The sequence below is a fragment of the Notothenia rossii genome (genome assembly GCF_949606895.1).
Source record: "Notothenia rossii genome assembly, chromosome: 5".
Taxonomy (NCBI): Eukaryota; Metazoa; Chordata; class Actinopteri; order Perciformes; family Nototheniidae; genus Notothenia; species Notothenia rossii.
This window is the reverse complement of record NC_136903.1, coordinates 61,185,599-61,208,971: the sequence shown is the minus strand read 5'-3', so window position 1 is coordinate 61,208,971 and position 23,373 is coordinate 61,185,599. Positions and strand designations below refer to the sequence as shown.

The 23,373-nt window shown below is 44.3% G+C and overlaps 1 protein-coding gene across 1 annotated transcript; it reads right to left on the bottom strand.

Annotated features, from left to right (window-relative positions):
• Positions 1 to 6,030: 6,030 nt before the first annotated feature.
• LOC307039723 (uncharacterized protein) lies at positions 6,031 to 22,745 on the bottom strand. The gene is made up of 4 exons (XM_079682063.1): positions 22,363 to 22,745; positions 19,818 to 21,923; positions 19,570 to 19,600; positions 6,031 to 7,175 (listed from the first exon to the last, which is right to left on the bottom strand). Exons 2-4 carry the CDS (start codon positions 19,857 to 19,859, stop codon positions 6,796 to 6,798), a joined length of 453 nt encoding a protein of 150 aa, XP_079538189.1. The 5' UTR covers positions 19,860 to 21,923; positions 22,363 to 22,745; the 3' UTR covers positions 6,031 to 6,795.
• Between the last annotated feature and the right edge of the window lie 628 nt (positions 22,746 to 23,373).

The following is a 23,373-nucleotide window of genomic DNA, read 5'->3' as shown; positions in this document are numbered from 1 at the left end:
CCGCCCCTGGACATGCGTCTCTGTTACGATGAGTGAAGCAAGCTGGACCCACAGGAAGATACAAGACTAAATACAGGGAGGGGTAATCACGAGACGAGAAACAGCCGGGCAGGGGAGGAGAAACACAAGGGCAAAAGGTGAACACAATCAGACAATTAGACACACCAGGTAAACTAACGACAGGGAGGAAAAACACACAGAGAGGGACCAGACAATACACAAGGGAGACATGAGTTGCGTTCCGATAATCCAAACATTTAATTCTAACCCTATCTCCTATTCCTTGACCTCTGAGTGAAACGTCACAGGGTTAAGGGATAGTGGATAGGAGAATTCAAAAGGACTTAGGAGAAGAGACTGCGGTACTTTAGAGAATCCGAATGCACTTTCACTATCCGACGTGTTTATGATGCGCCAGCGGACGTCAATGTGTGCGTCTGCTGCTGTGGTGAAACTATGGAAACTACAGTGTTCTATACAACGGACTACATGGATGTTTAATAAGAACGAGGGACTACTGTAAACTCATCTAGAGACTCTGCACCGTGCTCTGATGCTGTTGTTTTATGCTTTATGAACGTCGACAACAGAGAAACATATTCTTCATGAACAAAGTTGTAGTTGAAGTAAAAAAGGAAATTGAAATGTATGCTCGTCACCCTCTCCCTCCGGTCCACATTAATACAAATGATCCCAATACGTATGATTGTATGAAAATATCTTAAAATAAATACAAATGTATTTTATAAACGTTTGTCCTTAACATCTATCACTGTGTATATCACCATTCAAACATCTTTTAAAAGTTGAACAAACCCCACACAGCTCAGTGAAATGTTGACTTTATTTGACAATTTCAGTAAAAACTAACGTTCATATTTCTCTTTTTGATTATAATACTGATGAACGTTCAAAACAAAGCACTTTGGCAAGTTACCACATACGTTTTAAAATGCTTAATAAGCACCGTAACTTTCATGATATAACTTCTCCGCCATAATCGTTTGTTTCCGTGAACGGCCGACTGTTGTGTGACGGAAAATGCTGCGGCTGCAAGGCATTGGGGCAGCATTTTCTCCTCTCCTTTCGGTAAGGGAGGTCCAGCGGCTCCGAAGCTAAAGGAGGATATAAAGGAAGTTTGAAAGCCGGTGGGACAGGCTTCGGCAGGATCCCCCACTGAAGAGGACCAGGAGTTGGCAGGACCCCTGGCGAGGCAGGTGACGGCGGGACCTCCAACGGAACAAGACATGGGATTGGCAGGACTCTCAGCGGGACCTCCAACGGAACAGGACATAGGGTTGGCAGGACCCCTGGCAGGAGAGTAGTCGGCGGGGCCTCCAACGGCACAGGACATAGGGTTGGCAGGACCCCCGGCAGAAGAGTAGTCGGCGGGACCCCCAACGGGACAGGACATGGAGTTAGCAGGACCCCCAGCGGAACCTCCAACGGCACTTGAGTGGGGACTTGAGTAGGGACAAGAGAAGGGACTCGAGTAGGGACTGGAGAGGGGACTTGAGATGGAACTCGAGAGGGAACTTGAGAGGAGACTCGAGAGAGGGCTAGAGAGAGGGTTTGAGAGGGGACTCGAGAGGGAACTCGAGAGGTGACTTGAGAGGAGACATAAGAGGTGACTTGAGAGGGGACTCGAGAGGAGTCTCGAGAGGGTACTTGAGAGGTGACTTGAGAGGGAACTAAAGTAACCTGTGTTCACAGTGTCCAGACATTGAGTTTGCTTAAATATATGTGTGTGTTTAATTACTTTGTATCAAATAAATAGCAGTCTGTGTAACAAGAAGCTGGAAATATGAGAAGTGAAACCTTTGTATTTGGAATAAGATGTGAGCGAGGGGGTATCCTTATTTGGACACAGCTCAAATCTCTGGAATGCTGCAGGATAAAATGAGTGTGCGTTCTCTATATATGTTTATGTAAAGTTCTACTATTTTACTGCTTGAGAGCAGAGGTAATGTTTTCCTCGTTATTATTGATATTAAGGTAATTTACATGTATTAGCCAATTATAAACAACGATATCGTAAACATATCTTAAAAGATGCCAAGAGTATGTGAGACTGTGTGAGTGTTAAGCTGATGGGGGAGGGGCGGAGAGAAGGAAGACAGTGCAAAATATGTGTGTGTGTGTGTGTGTGTGTGTGTGTGTGTGTGTGTGTGTGTGGTCCGGCTGCAAGATGTAAGATAACAAACTTGTTATTGGGAGAAGTTCGTACGAGGCACAAGATAACGATCTTGTTATTCGGAGATGGTCCGTGCCGGACACCCAGTGTGTCTGCTTTACCTCAAACTTAAGAGACTCTTGTTTCCGGGTCTCCTCGGCTGGCTCGCGCTGATTCACTGCGACAGGACAGGTCTATCGTTTTTGCATCTCCCAATAAGAGGACCCCTATGGAGGAGCAACCGACACAACTCCTCCCCACTTGGGTGTATAAATAATATGATATTCTTAATACACGGTGCTGTTTTCTGACTGGCTGTCGTGGTACGTATTGTCACACAGTGGTAGAATTCAGCCCGGAGTGCTCTGTTACAGGGTACTCTGTATTTTGTATTGTTGTATTTTACCATTAAAACAGATTATTGTTTAACCCTTATCCTGATGCTTTGAGTTCCTTCTTTTGCGAACCAGCTCGAGAGGGAACTGGAGAGGTGACTTGAGACGGTCGGTACGCCGACAGGACACGAGGTGCTGGAGTCGGCGGGTACGCCGACAGGACACGGGGAGCTGGCGTCGGCCGGAGAGCCAGCACTGGAGCCGAAGCTGAAGTTGGGACCATGACTGCTGGGGCCGGAACCATGGCTGCTGGGGCCAGGACTGAGGCTGGAACCATGGCTGCTGGGTCCAGAACTGGGACCGGAACCATGGCTGCTGGGACCGGCACTGGAGCCGGAGCCACTGGAGTACGGGCTGGAATCCTGGCCTTGCATCTTCCAGAGACCTTTTGGAGGCTCCGTGGACCTCCAAACGCCAGACGGGTTCCTGAGAAAAGGTCTGAGGCTGGAGCTGGAGCCGCTGGAACCGGAACAGAGGCCTGGATCATGGCTGTGTGGACCATAATCGAGCAGGAAAATATAGCTCTGCGGGCCGGTACTGGTGCATGGATCCATGGCTGTGGAAACCGGAACTGAAGCCGGGATCATGGCTGTTGGAGCACGTGCTGGAATCCTGGCCCTGAGTGTCCTAGAGGCTTTTTGGAGACTCCGTGGACCTCCAACAGGACAGTAGTCAGATCCCAGGAAAGGGTTAGAAGCTTGTGACAAGTCTTCAGGGCTACTTGTAAAAGTTTGTAGCCACTCAGGCAACAAGCTCCTGAGCCAGGGCTAGCGAGCAACCTCCCAGCGTGCCTCCTTCAAAGCAGCCTCTTTACCCCGTCTAGATGAGGCGTTCTTCCAGGTGTAAAAAATGTACTCCAGAGAGTACCCAAATTTGGTCGGTTCATTCTGTTACGATTGGGTGGAGCAGGTAGGACTCAAATGCAGAATTTAACGAAAAGCGAGCTTTATTAAATAATAAAAGCTGTGGCAAAAAAGGCAGTATCCAAAATATCTAAAAAAAAACGAGCAGCACAAGGAACACAGACCGTGGAATAACATGGAGGGGAAACAATGAACCGACATGGAACACAGGGGAAGACTAGAATAAATACAAAGAAGGGTAATCACTAGGGATGCACCGAATATTCGGCCGCCGAAAATTATCGGCCGAAAATGGTTAAAAAGGCCGTTTCGGCTTTCGCCCGAAAGGGTTTTAGCACCGAAAAAATATCACTGAATGTCAGGGAACAGGGTTACGTTGGTAAGCTAACGTGTTGTTGTGATGACGTAATCAAAAGGCGGCGACAAGCACGGCGCGCGACCATGCTCGCGGCTGGCTCACAGCCAACATGTCTGGCGCTTGGAGATATTTAAAAATATCAGAGAAAGAGGCGCAGATTGCGATTTGTAAAACGTGTTCAGCTGACATTTCTCGAGGGGGTGTAACTGCAAAGACTTTCACCACTTCGGGATTACTCCACCACTTGAAATCAAAACACCCGGACAAATATGCGGAGTAAGATCAAATCACAAGCATTGACAGCGAGACTGTTCAGCGCTGCCTCTCATGTGCTTGATGAGAAGAGGAACAGACTTATGGCTGATAAAGCAGAGAAGCTACTGTTCATTAAAAATAACCTCCCACTTTTCCTTAATAAGTAGACCAGGCTGGCTTATCATAAGCTTATCTAGTTCTACATGTCTACTCTATACCCACTTTCCTGAACAATTTTCATTGTGAGTTATAATTCACCATCTCAGGTTATCATTAGGGGGAAATGACAGCAGCATAGTGTTCAATATATTGTACTTTCGGTATCTAAATGATACAATGTTGTTTACATTGCTCATGAGGACAGACCACCTTATTTGCAGATTCTAGAAATTGTAATTTAATTTGTAATTGATTGTGGATTTTGTATCCAGTTTTCACTTTATGTATCTTTATACAATGTTTACTACTTTGCTTATGCAATTGAATTGTAATTTCATTTGTAAATAGTTACATTCATGTGGATTTATCCAGTTTGCACATTTGTATGCATGCACTTATAGGTGCATTTGTTGTTGTTGAAGGCCTGGCTGTTACAGTCTTTATTTACACTATTTTGTTGTAGGCCTACTGGCCTAGATGTTTATGCAGTTTTAAAGCACCTTGGCTTTGTTCTGAATTTACTTTGTTGTAGTTATCCTACAGAGAAAAGAAAATGCACTTTACTTGGAATTAATGTACTGTATGCATTCAAAAGTGCTGAATAAATGTTTTATGGACCCATAATAGTAATTATTATTTAAGTTAAGTTTTGCCATAATCATGTCTTTTTCCACAATCAGGTAGCTGAACAACATTGGTAAAAACTGTATACATTATATATATTTCTATTAATCATTTTTGGCCTTTCGGCTTTCGGTTTTCGGCCAACTGTTTCCTATTTTCGGTATCGGTTTCGGCCAAGAATTTCCCATTCGGTGCACCCCTAGTAATCACAGGACAAGACACAGCTGGGCAGGGGAGGGAGAAACACAAGGGCAGCAGGTGAACACAATGAGACAATCAGACACACCAGGGAAACTAACGACAGGGAGGAGGGCCAGACAAAACACAAGGAGGAAGACAAAACACCGAATGAACAGACTTACAAAACAACCAGACAGACAACACTAAAACCGTGACATAAACCTAGGAGTGTGACACATTCTCAATTACGTTTAGCTAGAAACGTATTTTCTCCCACGTTACGTTTGTTATGAACGTATCTTAAATACGTTTATTTTCTTCATATCTTTGCCATGTATTGTCTTGCTTATAATAATGATAATAGTCATTTATAAATATAATTTTAGAGCACACATTTGAAATCAAGAATCAGGCTCGATATATGGTTGAATTCAAATCAGTAGGCGAGGCTGTAATTTCGCCATTTAATGAGCGAGGCAGAAAATAAGAGTTTTAACATGCCAAACACCTGCTATGTCGTTACGTGTCGTTACGTGTTACTGTCGTTACAACACAGTTACGTGTTTCTATACTTGCTCGAAGAAGAAAGGACAGTAGAAGAGGCTTGTTTGAGACAAGCGAGACTTGCGCAGAACTGCGCAATTGCTATCAACGTCTTGCTAGTGCAGGGGTGGGCAAACTTTTTTGCTCGGGGGCCACTATGAGTTTTAAAATGTGTCAGTCGGGCCGGGCCAGTAGCAGATCAGTGAAAAAAGTTTCAGCTGTCCACTCCTCATTAAACACTCTGCAATCAATGTCGACTTTTCTTTTCTTTGTTCCACTCATTGTTACAGATGCAGGTTCAAAGGTGAATTATTGCGTCATTGCGTAATCGTTTGCATCATGACGTAACCATTTACATGCCTTCTTATGACCCACACAGCGTTTTACTTTGCTGATTTTCTCTGCAACACCGCTCATATTACGTTCCCTTCTGAGCTAGGGGAATCAGAGGGAAGCAACACAACCAGATTGGAATTGGTATAATTATAAGCGGTTTATTTTAAACAGCTGGTAAACAAAAGGTAGGCAAGCAGCCTGAAACAAACAAATTGCCACAAACACCGGTTTACATAACAAACAAAGGTGGCCACAAGGGCGCAAGTTTAAATGGGCAACCAAACTAAGGGAGCACTCTAAACAGTGAGTCTAAGCGCATAGGCTACAGGGAAACTAAATACTCACACACTAAATAAAGGAAAGAAAAACTCACTGTAAAAGTGGTACAACTAGGAAAGGAAGGCTGTAAGAAAACACAGCTAGGACAATAGTCAAACAATACTAAACTAATCTAAGCACATCTAATCACAACAATACTTCTAATACAAGGTCCCCACAAGTTAAACACAGAACGACGAGAAAATAGCGAGAGGCGTCTGTTCCTCAACAGAGCCTCCAGAGTGATGACAGTCGGCGGCCTTTGTACTCCTCCCCAGCAGGTGTGCGCCGGCTGTGCGCTGCGATTGGCTATCGTCGATCCAATCACCCTCTTCAGAGGCGGACCAGGAGATGACAGCCAATGACGTCAGGGCAACCACACAGCTCATTTACATATCACACACACGCACACAGCTGAAAACACTCAGGCAGATTAATGAGCAGACAAAAATAGCAGCCGTAACACTCCCCCCCTTAAACACAAACCCACAGGTTTTGTGAACTAAACACACTAACAAACTCCTAAGAACACACATTCTAACATCACAAACTCAACCTAACACACTAACAACTCAACCTGACACACTAACATCACAAACTCAACCTGGACAAAGCATCGGCCAACACATTATCTGAGCCCTTTAATGACGGGTGTCTATTGTGGTAGTCCCGCATAACCAGAGCCCATTGCAGGAGACGCTGATTGTGCTTGGTTACGCCAGGGCAGGGCAGAATATCGTAACATGTACACATCACAATTGGCCAAAGGCCGGGTCCAACATCAATCTTAACATGTTGTAGAGCCAACACTAACACTAAGATCCGATACACGAGCTGACGCTCTCGGGTTACCGGGAGCGTCGAGAAGTCTAGCAGCTTGTCTGAGCCGGCGTGTTGTGCCGATCTCGCGACATCCTCACGAGGAGGAGGGGGAGCCACAATTCCTGGCTTCTCCCCGGACACAGCTTCATCTGAAAGCACAGGCACAATCACAGACTCAGATAATGAGACATCAGGAACACTTTTACTCGCCTGTGCACGGGTATGGGTGATCAGGCCAATACCGTTTGGTGGGGACATTTTCTGCCGCTGTTCCTTACGCTTCAGCGCTGCACAGTTGGCGATGGCATGTCCAGGTTGGTGACAGTAAAAACACTCCCTCTCTTCTCTGTTCACGTTACACACATTTGCTGGCTGAGTAAATGGTGCGGCTGACACACGGTGCGATCTCTCAGTAGAGGACCGGGGAAAACACAGATTTATGAGTCAGCACATACTCATCGGCTAACACAGCAGCAGCAGAGAGAGAGTTTACCTTTTGTTCATTTACGTACTCAGCAATGCGATCCGGCAAACTCTTCTTAAACTCCTCCAACATGATCAATTCACTCAGAGCAGAATAATCCTCCGCTTTACATGACGTAACCCATTTAGCAAAAAACATTTCCTTTTCCCTGGCGAACTCGGCATGAGTTTGATTAAGACCCTTCCTATGGTGTCTAAACTTTTGCCGGTAAGCTTCAGGAACGAGTTTGTATACTCTGAGGATGGCAACTTTCACCAAGGCGTAATCTAGACTGTCCTCCAACGTAAGAGCTGCAACTGCTCCCTGAGCTTTTCCAAATAATTTGCACGTTACCATCAGCGCCCAAACTTCAGCCGGCCACTGCAGCGCTGTAGCAATGCGCTCGAATGCGCTAAAATAGGCATCCACCTCAGTCTCACGGAATGTTGGCACTAACAAAATATTGTTACTCACGTCAAAGGCGGATGGAGGAGGTGGAGATGGCAAGTTTCTTCCGGCAGAGTCAAAAGCACCGGATGCGCGCAGTTGGGAGTCTAGCTCCAGCTGACGTATCCGGATCTGGACTTCCTTATCTGCCTCGATTTTCTTTACCTCCAACTGAAACTGATACTGCCTGTCTTGCTCCCTGTCTTTTGCCTCTAACTGAAGCCGTGCGAGACGGACTTTGAGTCTACTCCCTTCCCGGGAATCTAGACTACCAGGAGACGGTGGACTATATAGTGAGGCGGCGCGGACGGTGCTTTACACCGCTCACTCCCCTCGCTGTCACTACCCTCTCCTTTAGCAAGGACATTAGGAACAGTGAGCTCAGCTTGTGCAGGCAGCACCAGAAAACCCCTTTCCACCAACTCATCCACCACCAGAGCCTTTAACTCTTTTTTTAATAATTGTTTTGCCACTGGGAGACCGAAATGTTTCGCTATCTCATATAAGTCGTCTCTACGACACTGAACTACCTGCTCATGCGAAGGACAGACCAAAAACGACTCCAAATCAAAAGTTGCCATACTCAGCTAAACTGCACACAACCTTACCAAATTGTTTTTAGCTGTACACAACCACTTATAACCCGTGGAAAGTAGTTAATATCCCGGACGAGCCCCCATGTATTACGTTCCCTTCTGAGCTAGGGGAATCAGAGGGAAGCAACACAACCAGATTGGAATAGAGAGGCGAAGTCCCGCCCATCTACATTGACGTCAATGGAGAGAGAAAAGTCATCTTTCGATCCCGTTTGAATTGTGCCACGAATGACACATATGATGTTTGTCAAATTAAAAGAACATTTTGCAAGTCAAAAAAATTAAAATGTGTCGTAAAACTGTGAAGTTACAATTTTTTTTGTGTGAAACCGCTCAGTGAACTACAGGTCTCTGGTCTCGCACAATACGCGTTTTTTTCATAGGCTATAAACAGAGGTGTTATAAGTATCTTGTACTTGATTAAAAGTAGAAGTACTCAGTTATTGTACTTGAGTAAAAGTAGAAGTAGCCTACTCAGATCGTGTACTCTACTTGAGTAAAAGTAGAAGTACTCAGATCTTGTACGTGAGTAAAAGTAGAAGTACCAGAGTGTAGGAATACTCTTTTACAGTAAAAGTCCTGCATTCCAAAGGGTAGCTTGTGGATTTACTCCAGGTGGAACTAAAGTCTGACTTAACACTTGATTATATTTCACATCATTCATCCACATCTGTAAAGTAACTAAAGGTATTAAATACATGTAGTGGAGTAAAAGTACACCATTTACCTCTGAACTGTAGTGGAGTAGAAGAACAAAGTAGCAAAACATTGAAATACTTAAGTAAAGTACAAGTATCTCAAAATTGTGCCCAATTATAGTACTTGTTGAGTTGATGAACTTAGTTACTTTACACCAGTGGCTATAAAGATAGAAAGACTTACGGCCCGTCTACACTACAGGCATAAAAAGATCTTGAAGCTGGGCGTGTCTGAAGCTTGGCGATCTTTTGCGAGCAACGCGACCAACAACCAATCACATGAATCTCCCGCCCCCGACATACAAAGCAATAGCAATGTTAAAACGAAGTAAACTGGATATAAACTCTCTAAACAGGCGAAAAACCTACCAGTTTCACCCGGTGTCTCTGCCACCTCCCTCCATGCCTGGTTCCTCCGGTTTGTATCCCGGTAAATAGTTCTGGTCGTAAAGAACCGGGTGATTTGCTACCGTAATATCTCGTTTGGAATATGAGGAAATGAACTGCGGTCTGGCTCTCCCAGCACGCGGTTTGATTGGCTGCGCTTGCACTGGCGGGATTTGCATAAATGGGATTTGATTGGCTGATGCCAAGCATCGAGCCTCAAAAGTTGAACATTGTTCAACTTTTGATGCCGATAGATGCTCGTGATGCTTGCAAAGCCATGCCATGCTCCCCACAATGCAGTTCGGCGAAGATTAAAAATCTTCTACGTCACCCCATTCAAGTGAATGGGCGAAGCGTTGAAAGATTTTTTCGATGCCTGTAGTGGCAGAGGCATGAAAATACATTTTCAAAATGCTCAACAGTGCTGCCAAAATTATAAACTGACTGCTTCACAATTAAAATAAATGCTTTTTATATATTTCTATTAGATGTGACTCTATGACTCTTTTTTCCCGCTGCTGGAGAGGACGCTGGCGTTGACTGTTCGCCGCTTCTCCGCCTCTGTCACCCTCTATAACCCTCAACTACCATTCGTTCTTCAATCTTTCGAATTGGACCACTGCCCTGCATTTACACATCTTTAATGCAATGCACATTGTTTTAAAACATTTTTTTTTAAAACTTATTTTGGACTTCTGCCTCCGTTGCTGGCTGTAGCCGGCTGCCCTCACGTAGCCATCAACGTGCCGGGTGGCTATTGCTATCTGCTACATCGCCTACTGTCTGTCTCCGTCCCACGCAACAACCGTGGACTCTCTCTGCCTCCTGCCTTCATCTCTGGGGTGCATCTGTCCCGTCCCGCTGCTCACATCCTCCTGCCATGTCGTGGATCTTCCTCGTCTCCACAACAATCCTCCACCTCTGTGAATCTAGCTAGCCCGCTAGCTGCTATCTGCTGCTTTCTGCTGCTAGCTGCTATCGCTGCTATCGCTGCCATCACACTGCTCCCAGCCATTTCGCCTGTCATCATGCTGAAATACTCCATCTCACAGCTGCTGTCATTGACCAACTCCTCCACTCCGTCTTCCATCTCAGTCATCAGACATCTTGGACTCCTTCGTCGACCCCGCTACATTCACCGAAGCACCCGCCGCAGTTTTGTTTACCTTCAGCACGGACAATCCATTGCATCCATCTGCTCCACGCAACGCACTGTTGCACACCTGACGCGTCATCAGAACGCAACTCCTACTGCTTCTCTTACACTCTCCCCCGCTCACCTACACTCCCAGCTGCACGGAATACCTGGAGCGGATCCCACTCCCCTTCGCCTCCCAACACATATAACAAGCCATTTCTCCCCACCATCAAGCCCCCCTCCTCTGCTCCACTGCCCCCCCTCTCATGCCCACCCCCACGCTGCTAACCTAGACAACCTCATACCTCTCCAGCCTGCCACCACCCCTACAACCCCCCACTTGACCAATTTTGCCCTTCTAAATATACGGTCACTCAACAATAAAGCCCACATCCTTCACAAACTCATCCTGGACAAATCCATTGACTTCCTTCTGCTCACTGAAACCTGGCAACAACCCAATGACTTCTTCTCGCTTAATCAAACATCCCCCCCTGGTTTTAATTACATCACTAAACCCCGCCCCTCACGCCGTGGTGGTGGGCTGGCTGTCATCTACAACCAGAACATCCGGACTACAGAACTCACCCTCCCCTCAGTACCATCCTTCGAATTTCTCGCCTTCAAAACCCCTCCCTCACTGACAGTTATCCTCATTTACCGCCCCCCTAAACCACACCCCTCCTTCCTCTCTGATCTCACTGAACTCCTAACCATTGCTTCATCCCTCTCCCCACGTCTGTTACTCCTCGGCGACCTTAACATCCACATGGACTCCACCACCTGCAAACACGCTTCTGAATTTTCCTCCCTTCTGGACAATTTCTCATTTACACAACATGTCACCTTCCCCACCCACGATAAAGGACACATCCTTGACCTTGTCTGCTCCACCAACCTCACAGTACTCGACCCCCACCCCTGGCCCTTTCCCCTCTCTGACCACAAACTCATACAGTTCACCACCGCCTCCCCCGTCCGCCGCCCCCCCCCCATCCAGGAACATCACTTTCCGTAATTTACGCTCTGTTGATCCCCAGCACCTCTCCGACCTGCTATCCTCTACTCTCCCCCTGGACTCGAACCTCAGCTCACCCGATGATCAACTCAACCACCTTAATTCAACCCTACTCGCCTCCCTCAATAGCTTGGCCCCCCTCAAAAGGAAAAATGTCACTTTTAAAACCTCCTCACCCTGGTTCACCCCTGCACTCCGTAAACTGAAGCAAACCGGCCGCCAGCTTGAACGCCTAACCATGAAATCATCCCTCACAGTTCACCATGATTCCTACAAACTCCATCTCACTACCTACAGAGACGCCCTCAATGCCGCAAAATCTGCTTACCTCTCCACCATCTTCATCGACCCCTCCCGTAACCCCAGGACCCTCTTCTCCACCGTCAACAAGCTCCTCAAACCCCGTGCTGACACCCTCTCTTCCTCCACTTCCACATGCAGTTAATTCCTCCAGTTTTTCTCTGACAAAATCACTGCCATTAATCACTCCCTATCCGCTGCATCTGTCACAAAAACATCTCCCCCAACATCCCCCGCCACAATTCCTCCCTCCATCTCCCTTGACCTCCCGAGCCCTCCTCCCCACGGCATTCTCTCCCAGTTCACTCTGGTTACCCCCCCTGAAATACTCCAACTGATCAGCTCCTCCAAACCCACAACCTGCTCGCTTGACCCTCTACCCACCCCTCTTCTGAAGTCCTGCCTCCCCGTCCTTTGCCCCTACATTGTCAACCTTTTCAACTCCTCCCTGTCCCAAGGAACCGTTCCCTCTGCCTTCAAAACTGCTGCTGTCACTCCCATCCTCAAGAAACCCGGTCTGGATCCCTCCTCCCTCAGTAATTACCGCCCCATCTCCAACCTCCCCTTTCTCTCTAAAACAATAGAACGCATCATCTCCAAACAACTCCACCGCCATCTCCAAAAAAATGACCTTTTTGAACCCCTTCAGTCTGGTTTTCGTCCTCACCACAGCACAGAAACGGCACTCATCAAAGTCCTCAATTCCCTCCTCACCTCTGCTGACACCGGTTCCCTCAACATCCTCATCCTCCTTGACCTGAGTGCAGCCTTCGATACCGTGAGCCACACCATCCTGCTTACCCGACTCCGGGATATCGGTATCGAAGGTACTGCACTCAGGTGGCTCCAGTCCTACCTCTCCGACAGATACCACTTCATCTCCCTCAACAATCACTCCTCAACCACAGCTTCAGTCACCCAAGGTTCAGTACTCGGCCCCCTCCTCTTCATCATCTACATCCTCCCCCTTGGTCAGATTCTCCGCCATCACAACCTGGACTTTCACTGCTATGCTGACGACACACAGATCTACCTCAGCACCAAATCCCCCCACAACCCCCCTCTCACACACATCGAATCCTGTCTGACTGCAATAAAATCCTGGATGCAACACAACTTCCTCAAACTCAACAGTAATAAAACTGAACTCCTCCTCATCGGCTCCAAATCCACCCTCAGCAAAACCCCCAACCTGACACTCACCATCGATGGCACCCCTGTTTCCCCCTCCACCCAGGCACGCAACCTTGGCGTGATATTCGACCTCACCCTCTCCCTCGACCCCCACATCCGCCAAGTTGTAAAAACCTAATTTTTCCACCTCCGCAATATCGCCAAACTCCGTCCCTCTCTCACCGGCCCCGCAGCTGAGCGACTCATTCACGCCTTCATCTCCTCCCGCCTTGACTATTGCAACTCACTCCTCTTCGGCATCAGCACAAGATCCCTCAACAGACTCCAGCGTGTCCAGAACGCAGCCGCCAGACTCCTCACCCACACCAAATCATGGCATCACATCACCCCGGTCCTCAAAGAACTCCACTGGCTTCCCGTCTCACACCGCATTCACTACAAACTCCTGGTCCTCACCTATAAAGCCCTCCACCATCTGGCCCCCCCCTACCTCACTGACCTCCTCATCCTCTACCAACCACCCCAGTCCCTCAGATCCACCTCAGCCGGTTTGCTCTCAATCCCCAAGGCCAAACTCCGGAGCTTCGGGGACAGAGCCTTCTCTGTGGCAGCCCCGAAGCTCTGGAACTCCCTCCCCCAAGACCTCCGTGAGTCTGATTCCCTCACCCTGTTCCAGTCCCGTCTCAAAACCCACCTCTTCAACTCTGCTTATCCTTAAACCCGCCCCTCCCCCCTCTGAACCAACATCCTCCTGACTGCTTTTCTGTTTTTGTTTTGTTTTTGTTTGTGTTTTTGTTCTTGTTTTGCTTGTCGACCTGACTCATATTGTAAAGCGTCTTTGGGTCTAGAAAAGCGCTATATAAATCCCATTTATTATTATTATTATTATGGCGTTTCTATTATTATTAACAATGCTGCTTTAGTTGTTCTGACTGCTAAAATCCTCTGTTATTCCTAATTTTAAAGCCGATATTCTGTGGGGTCGGGGGGCTCGGATCCTTGTCACCTTTTTCATACCTGATGAGTTTGCATCCCTGTTGTCAATTTGTTTGGTTATCTAGGCACAGCTGTGTGTGACTCCCTCTGGTACACTGGTATGTGTTTTCCTAATGTAGAGAGCATTGATTAATTAATAAACTACACACTGACTCTAGATCCTGACCAAATCCTTTTATGTTGATCAAATGTTTTTCAAAAATGTATTGTATATTATATAACAGCTGCACATCACAGACCGGAGTCTCTGCTACTGTGGACCACGAAGGAGGCGATCATCATCCCCATCCCCAAAGACCCTGCATGGCATGGAAATCTCCTCCTCCTGGAACAATTCTACACCCAGGATATGCTCCCTGTGTTGGCCAGTAGAGAGGAGGACATTTAAATAAACATACTCTTAACACCCTCAAACTCTGCGTTGTGTTTCGTATGTGTGATGGGGTGTTATGCAGAGGGGAGGAAAACAGGACACAGCAGATTGGGATTGTGGTGGAGATGCTGAGCAGTTATTTAATTGTTGCGTGTAATTATTATTATACTGCATGCTTCTTAGTTATTCCATCTTTTGCTGTAACATGGATCTGTATGTAACTCTATATTTACTTGTTATCTACCACACTTCCTTCTACATCAGAGGTGCCCAATACGTCGACCGCGGTCGACCGGTCGAGCGGGGGCAATGCTGGTAGATCGCGAGTCATTCATAAAAAAAAAAATCCAGCTCCGTTAAAATAGACAAAACAGCTTTTGATTCCTCCTCCCTTGGCCTCCCTGCCACTTAATTCAGGAGTTTACTTGATTGACAGAAAAAGCGACCTATTGCTTTCCAGTCTGTTAACCCAGAATGCAAAGCGATACAAAATCAGTCAAGTGCCGGGAGAGACAAACAACAAAATGAGTGCGGGAACGAGCAAAAAGCTAAAGACATACCACTTCCACACAGAATGGGAGGGAGAATCTTTTTTTGTGATGTCACATTCAAAGGTTATTTGCCTTATTTGTAAAGCAAGCGTCGCTCTGCCAAAGAAAGGTAACGTGGAGAGGCATTATCGGAGTGTTCACAAGGCATATGACAGCGACTTCCCTCCGAGTAGCGAGTTGAGAAAGAGAAAGGTCATGTATTATTGCTACACAAACATTATCTCTTTGTCTTAGTGTCGCCAACTCGTTTCTAACATGCAAAAAGACAAACAAATGCGTCTATGGTCGGTGTATTTTCTATCTTTCCAATCCAGAAGAGATCTCTCTCTCCCCCGTCTGTTTGCAAGGGGGCGGGGCAGTTTACACACACGCAGCTGCTACATGCAGCAACACACGGAGGAGATGGTGGAGAGAAGCGCTCCAAGGTGTGGTTACATGTTACCCGTCTTGAGGTGGACAATGCTCGTCACCAAAAGTGTTTAGCATGTAAGGGCGGTAACACGAGCAATTTGTCTAAACATTTAGCAAAAGTGCACCACATTCAGACGGAGGAATGCACCGGGTTCGACTGTCTTTCTCGTAGCTCTGTAGCCCCATCCACGAGTAACGTTTCCACGTCAGGTGTTATGTATGCTAGCAGCAACACACGGAGTTAACTACATTATACAAACATGGGTTAATGATTAGACTTAGTAACTGAGTTATTTATTTTGTTAAAGTTTCAGCTATTCTGTTTACAGTTCTGTCATCACATTATTTAATACGATTTGTTAAAACATTGTTGTTTCTTTTGATGTGAAATATTATTTATTTAATTCAAATAAAAAGCAATGTTAATTTTGTTCACAATTTGTTCAGTTAATTTAATAATATATGTATTTTTGAATCAAGTATTCATCTTTATTGTCTTCATTGTTAGTTTCCACATGCCTAAAACAACCTCAAACTAAATCTAAAAGTTGATGGCTAAATAAGAGCGTTTGAGAAATTGTGCAAGGCACACAGCAGTAGTCCGAATAGTCGATTAATCGTTTCATTAATCTATAGATTAATCGATAATCAAATTAGTCGTTTGTTGCAGCCCTATCGTAGTTATCCCATGTAAAAATAAAACGTGTTATTCAGCAACCCTTGCAATTTGGGATTTTATTTTTGGTTGGTAGAGCTAACAGTTAGCTGGTCATTTCAAAAGTAGCTCACCAGCCAAAAAAGTGTGGGCACCCCTGTTCTACATCATACACCATCATTATACATGGTGTATATAGGATATATATATATTTGTATAAATATCTGTAAATTGTATAATTTTATTTTTCGTATTTGGGTTTTCTCTTTTGTCCACTCAAATACACTCGGCCCTTTCTCTTTTCCATGTGGAAAATGGCAGCCGCATATTCTGCTTTTCTCGTCTGGCTCCCTGTCTGCTCATCTACAATGAGACAAAAATATGATTAATTACTAATAACCATTTAAACCTGTTATTACCAATATTTCACAAATTCTTCATGTAAACTTAAGAGCACAGCTGTATGTTGAGTGTCAGCTTTGCTTGGTTCATCTTACTGGGGGGCAGCTACATGGATGTCGGTGCAGTCCACAATAATTTTGCAGTTGAAGGCAGAATGCATTTATTATTGACTCAGAATGAAGCACAACTTCATTTCATACAATACATTGACTTTATTTGTAATTGTGTAAAAAAATATGAATATTGATTAGCAAGCAGGACCTGCAGGTAGGCCTGTCACGATAATTAAATTGTGTTGGACGATAGATTTTTCTGGAAATTATTGCGATAAACGATAATATTGTCGGCACCGTTTTAAGACCATTTTAGACATAATCAGTGCTTGAATTGGAATAAAAAAGGTGCCAGTACTCTAAATCAGCAACAAGTATTTGGCACAAAGTCATAGTATATCCTATAATGCTGGTGGGTTTGTCTCTTTACTGTATATTTTAGAAAGGCTCACTGTACTTAAACAAAATGTGGGTGCAGTGGTAAAGTGCTATTTTTATAAGTGGGGAGTGGACCTGACACCCTCTAGTCTAGGGGGGTCCTGAGGCATGCTCCCCCGGGAACATTTTTTTTTTAAAATATTGAAGTTAGATGCATCAATCTGGTGCACTTTGAGAGCAAAATGAAGAGATATATGGATACCTCTCAACATCCATAATGAAACAACTTTAAACAGATTTACTTTTTCTTTATGGATATAAAAGAAAGTAAAGCTTGACTCCTACTGGCTGGTTAAATGACTCCTCGTCCCTGAGGTCACTACCAGTTTTTTGTGTCATTTTGCTGGATTTATTTGTCAATAGCGTTGCTGCACAAAGTGATAGCCCTCTAGTTTAAATCTACTACCCAAAAAGAAACATATGGAGATGGGTTACTATTTAAAAAAAATTGCAAATCTATTTGGGAACAGTGGGGCCGGGACTCAAATCCTATAGGGGGGTCCGGGGGCATGCTCCCCCGGTAAGATTTGTTTTTGAATGTTGGAGTTAAATGCATCAATCTGGTGCATTTTGAGGGGGAAATAAAGAGACTACACCCATATGAAACAAAAATGTATACATTTAAATAACCATAAAATCATAAGTACATGGCCATAAGCAATAACATACAATATTCAATATGAGAAAACATTGAAAGTTGTTTATTTATTTGTTTTTGGTTCATTTATAGTTGTGAGTGTGTCTGGGCTCCTGAATCGGCCTCTCCTGTCTCCCTCCTCTCCCCCCTGCTCCTCTTTGAGGCAACAGCAAAGACTAGTTTTGGCTCTCAACAAGTTTATCTTACCTTTTTTCACCTAGTTAACATTTTGTTTGTATTATTCATGCATATTTTACTAATCACTAGCCCCTCAAATGGAAATATGTGTTTACATAAATGGTGACCGAACCGTTTGAGACCCACTGAGATAACTTAAACTAAGTTAACTATCTAAAGACTCAGAGAGTAATTTACCTCACCAGAGCTGTAGTTATTAGCCTCTCAGTCTGACAGCAAAGGACTCTCCCTCCACCTTGTTGTTGAAACAGCTCCTTATATCCGTTAGCGCAGCTAGCTAGCACCAGATGCTAACAACAATACACGTAACCGGTGTGCGCGCTTTCTCGCTCGCTCGCGCCACACATACACCAACACACACCCTCCCGAGCTTGAATGACACACAGAGACCAATCGAGGGCATTAGTATGATCTGTATGAAAGTGGCAATGTCGGCAGGCCACGTCATGTAGACAGCCAGTCACCCTCTGTGAGGCAGAGTCAGACCCACATTTGCGCTGCGTTGCGTTTACAATATATACGTATATTGCCGGCGGCTGAGTACCGGCATTTTACTGAGTACCGCCACCTTGCCGGTACTCAGTAAGAAGTGCCGGTACCACATGGGTAAAAATCAGAAGTGCCGGTACTGCGTACCGGTGAGTACCGGCCCAATTCAAGCACTGGACATAATGATAATATATAATAATAATTCAAGTACATCCTTTCAAACATAACTTTTTATTGAACATTCAACATTGCAAATGAAATGTGAAATAATATTAAAATATATAAATTAATAAATAAAACAAATTAATTAAATTATAATAAATTAATGAAATCAAACACAACCAAAACAATAAATTAAATAGAGTCAGGCTGGAAAACAGAGCTCTCTCATTCATTTATATATATATATATATATATATATATATATATGTAAATAAATAAATAAATAAATAAATAAATAAATAAATAAATAAATAAATAAATAAATATGAGCACACATTATCTCAAAAGCAAAAAAAAACTCCTTAAAACAACAGTCAAGTGTACAGTCCACTGTCAAAGACCCAGATGTCTCAACAGGCCATATCCAAATCTGTTTTTCTAAGTTTTCGAGCAAGGAACACCAACAAGTTTGCATTGTCGGGCGGGGGCTCTCCATCTCCAGCTGCCCTGTTTGCTCCCAGCTGGAAAAACGGAATGGGGTGGTTGTGTTTTAGGTGGTTTAAAATGCGTGGTATTGCCTGCTTTTGTCGCTACCTTTTTTAAACCAATGCGACACACCGCCCGGCTCATTCAAGTCCGTAGGTTCGCCTCGTTCATTTGGTTTGAATCCAAAATACTGCCACACCGGAGAATCGAGATGTGTCGTTAGGTTTTGTAACCAATTCCATTTCACTTTAAATTCCCCGCGAGTAAGTCACACGTTGTCTCCCGCTTGTCGCTATATTATTAATTTGGCTGCTACGCTGCTGCACGTGCACGCGAAGTGTCCTGACCTGGCTGTGTGTCAGCCCCGCCCCTCACAGCACGCCTGGCAGCCACAGCCACAGATGGTCACATCTTTATGTAAATGGCAATTTATCGAGCTCAGAAAAGTTATCGAGTCCATTTTTATTTATCGTACGATAAGTCAATTTATCGATTATCGCGACAGGCCTACCTGCAGGAACAGAGAATGGTGATGGATGGAGCTGGGAAGAGAGAAGAATAAAGAAAACAGATCAACTTTATCGGATATTACAAATTCAATTTCAAAACAAGTTGCCGCTCCTACAGTTTTCTAGTATGTAAAGATGATTTCACATGACCAATGCAAAATATCACACTCAATACATGTGTGTCTCTGGGGGGTGCATTGTGCCTTTGATGTATATAAATAATATACCATAACCAAATACTATTACGTACAGTGGAAATCAGGTTGCCAGAGCAGGTCAGTCCAGTGTGCATGTTCCTCAGGGTCTCAGCAGTTACAGGTGAGGTAAAGAAAATAAAAGAGAAAAAGGTCAGTAACAACACTTTAAAGTAACAACAATGAATAATTATCTATTTTAATAATTTTCTCTCAGTAATCACTCAACTACTGTCTTTCCAACAAACAGATTGACTCACTCTCACTATCATCACAATGAAACACGTCCAGAAGAATGTCATGCAAAGCTGCCTGCCTTCCTTCCTTCGACTCTCCCTGAACTGCCTGATCTTTTAATGTTCAATGTTAACCATTTGTGCAGATAGCATTAAGTAGAAAATATGCTAATGTGGCGTTAGCCTACCTCCCGCCCCCTTAGCACCTGGTGGAGGGGGCGATAGGCTACTCTTCAAATGTTTCACAAAATACTTACCATCATGACTACTCTTACTTTTTAACATTTTGGTTTACTTCATGTTAAGGCTAATACAAATGACAAGGCTAAGTAATGTAATGCTAACTAACATGCTCGCTACTAGCTAGGTAGCTAACTTGACTATGTTCCATGCAAAACATGTATATTACCTGATATGTTTGTTCCAACGACTCCTGGTCCTTTCATAAGACGGGAAGCAATAGAACGAGCAAGTGGTATGATCTCTTTTGTGATTACAACCTGGTACAAAGCACACAGGCATCTTGTAAAAGTGAATTTATTGGAGCAATCTCTTATATTTATTGGAGGGAATAAATCAGTTTTCTTCTTTGCTTTGCGAGTCGCAACCAGTCTTGGAGCATTATCGCCTATGACATCACTTACGCGACCCAGAATGCATTTGGGATTTGTAGTCTTTCTAGTTGCGTATTTTTCATAGTCTTATATTTCAACAGTTTTACGACAAACTGTGACTTTTTTTACATGGAAATTATTGTTTAAGATTGACAAACATCATATGTGTCATTCGTGGCACAATTCAAACGGGATCAAAAGATAACTTTTCTCTCTCCATTGACTTCAATGTATAATTTTCCGCTTCCGGGGTCCCATGGAGGCTCCCGGAAGGGGAGGGACTTCGCCTCTCTATTGGTATAATTATAAGCGTTTATTTTAAACAGCTGGTAAACAAAATGGCAGGCAAGTAGCCTGAAACAAACAAATTGCCACAAACACCGGTTTACATAACAAACAAAAGTGGCCACAAGGGCGCAAGTTTAAATGGGCAACCAAACTAAGGGAGGACTCTAAACAGTGAGTATAAGTGCATAGGCTAGAGGGAAACTAAATACTCACACACTAAATAAAGGAAAGAAAACCTCACTGTAAAAGTGGTACAACTAGGAAAGGAAGGCTGTAAGAAAACACAGCTAGGACAACAGTCTAACAATACTAAACTAATCTAAGCATATCTAATCAAACTAATCTAAGCACATCTAATCATAACAATACTTCTAATACAAGGTCCACACAAGTTAAACACAGAACGACGCGCAAATAGCGAGAGGCGTCTGTTCCTCAACAGAGCCTCCAGAGGAGTGACCGTCCGCGGCCTTTGTACCAGTGGTGTGGTCTACTTTTTTGTAGTGGGTATACTGTAATAATTGTATTCATCCTGTCTCGAAGCAACACCTCATGAACACCATCACACTTACTAATGCATAGACTAGTCTTGAGACTGGTTATGTGTTATCAACATGTCAATGTATTATAAGCATTTTTATGTGACTTTTAACTGCCAGAGACATTAACAATAAAAAAATAAAAGAATGAACAATGATGGAAAAAGCCCACTTATCTTCTAGGGTTGAACAATTAATCGACATTTTTATCAAAATCTCAATATGGCCTACTGCAAACACTGTCTCTGACACAGCTCTCACCAAATTTCCAACTAAATCCTATCCACCCTTCTCCGTGAGCTCCTGGGCTATTTTGTGTGCTCTGGACGTCTCATGTCGTCTAATCTTGTTTCTCAAAGAGGCCAGAGATGTTGATCTGCTTGAATCTGAGGACTGGATCTTAAAGTGCACCCACTCCTCAGACATAGACACTCGTTGTTCTGTGAGGACACCTGTTGATTTTGTAGCGCTGCAAAGAGCACAACCTGGAAATAAACAAAACCATGACTAATTAGCATAATACAAGTTTTTACCAATAATATCTGCAGAAAAGAGCCAAGATTTACTCAAAAGTATTTAATAAACTGCTTACAATATTTACATCATGGCTAACAAATGCATGAAAAGCAGATAAAAGGAGAAAAATGTTCCACTTTTTCAATAGCTAATTATTTGACAACTACTGATAACTAACATATAGTAATATAATGGTGCAAATGTTTTAAATGCACTTTTAACATGACCATGAATTAACTCTCATTTGCATAGTCATTGACTTTATGAATTTCTGTTGTTTAGATCAGCTTTCCTTTGCATGTGTGCTGACATTTACCTAACTTTCTGTCCCTCCACTCTAACCAAGGATGCCTGTTCTTACATTCCAGCTACTGTTACGTTAATGATAACCATGCTAATTCCACTTACCGGGTAAATTTGCGGTAGCGCCGGGCTCGTTCTCTGTCACCTTTAGGACAGCCGCCTGACCTGGCTCTTCTTCTGTAGTGGTAATAGGGGAAAACTTCGGAAAACATTAAAATATTTTCGTCTGTTTTCGTTTCATGTTTGCTTCCTGTTTAGCGCTCCGCAAACTTGAATGATGGAAGGATCAAATTCTGATAACGTTAGAGAAACGTGGGGTTTGTCAGAGCCGAACAAAGTGTGTTGCTGTTGCTTAGCAACAGGCCAAAGGCGACGGAAGCCCCAGACGTCCAAAATTATTAACACAGAAGGGGGCGAAAGCGTGAAAGCGAAGTCACAAAATGATGTTGTTACGTATCATCGCTCATTTTTAAGAGGGCATACGGAAATCACTGGCATTTTCTAGTGGGTATACGGCATATACCAGCGTATCACGTAGACTACAACACTGCTTTGTACTCCTCCCCAGAAGGTGTGCGCCGGCTGTGCGCTGCGATTGGCTGTCGTCGATCCAATCCCCCTCTTCAGAGGCGGACCAGGAAAAGACAGCCAATGACGTCAGGGCAACCACAAAGCTCATTTACATATCACACACACACGCACACAGCTGAAAACACTCACAGGCAGATTAATGAGCAGACAGAAATAGCAGCCGTAACAACAACATCAATAAAGGAATGCGTCGGGTAGTTTTTAATCATACGTAGCCAGATTAAATTAAAGAACTAATTCTCCAACCTTATACCTTTCTCCAGAGTGCCGTGGTGCATTGTTTATTAATGTGGTTCAGCGACATGACCGCTGTTAACTCGTGGCAGCGGCCGCTGTAAAGTAGGCTATTCACTGTCGGACTGTCACACAAGCAGCTGATGCATATCCCCCATCCCCATCAGTGAATGTGTTTCAGTCTGAATTGACGCTGTTTGGCATCACAACGCGGTTATGAAAGTGTATCTTCGGCATTCTACAGGTGATGTTAGCATAGCAACCGAAGCTAATCAGACTATCTTGACTACT

What these genes read in the sequence shown, in the direction of transcription:
- LOC307039723 (XM_079682063.1), bottom strand. Translation starts at nt 19,859, where the DNA reads ATGCACACTGGACTGACCTGCTCTGGCAACCTGATTTCCACT. An exon ending in CTGGCAACCTGATTTCCACT is followed by an intron (nt 19,601 to 19,817) that starts GTACGTAATAGT and finishes CTCTCTTCCCAG; the next exon opens with CTCCATCCATCACCATTCTC. An exon ending in ACCATTCTCTGTTCCTGCAG is followed by an intron (nt 7,176 to 19,569) that starts GTAGGCCTGTCG and finishes CTGTGCTTTCAG; the next exon opens with ATGAAGCTGTGTCCGGGGAG.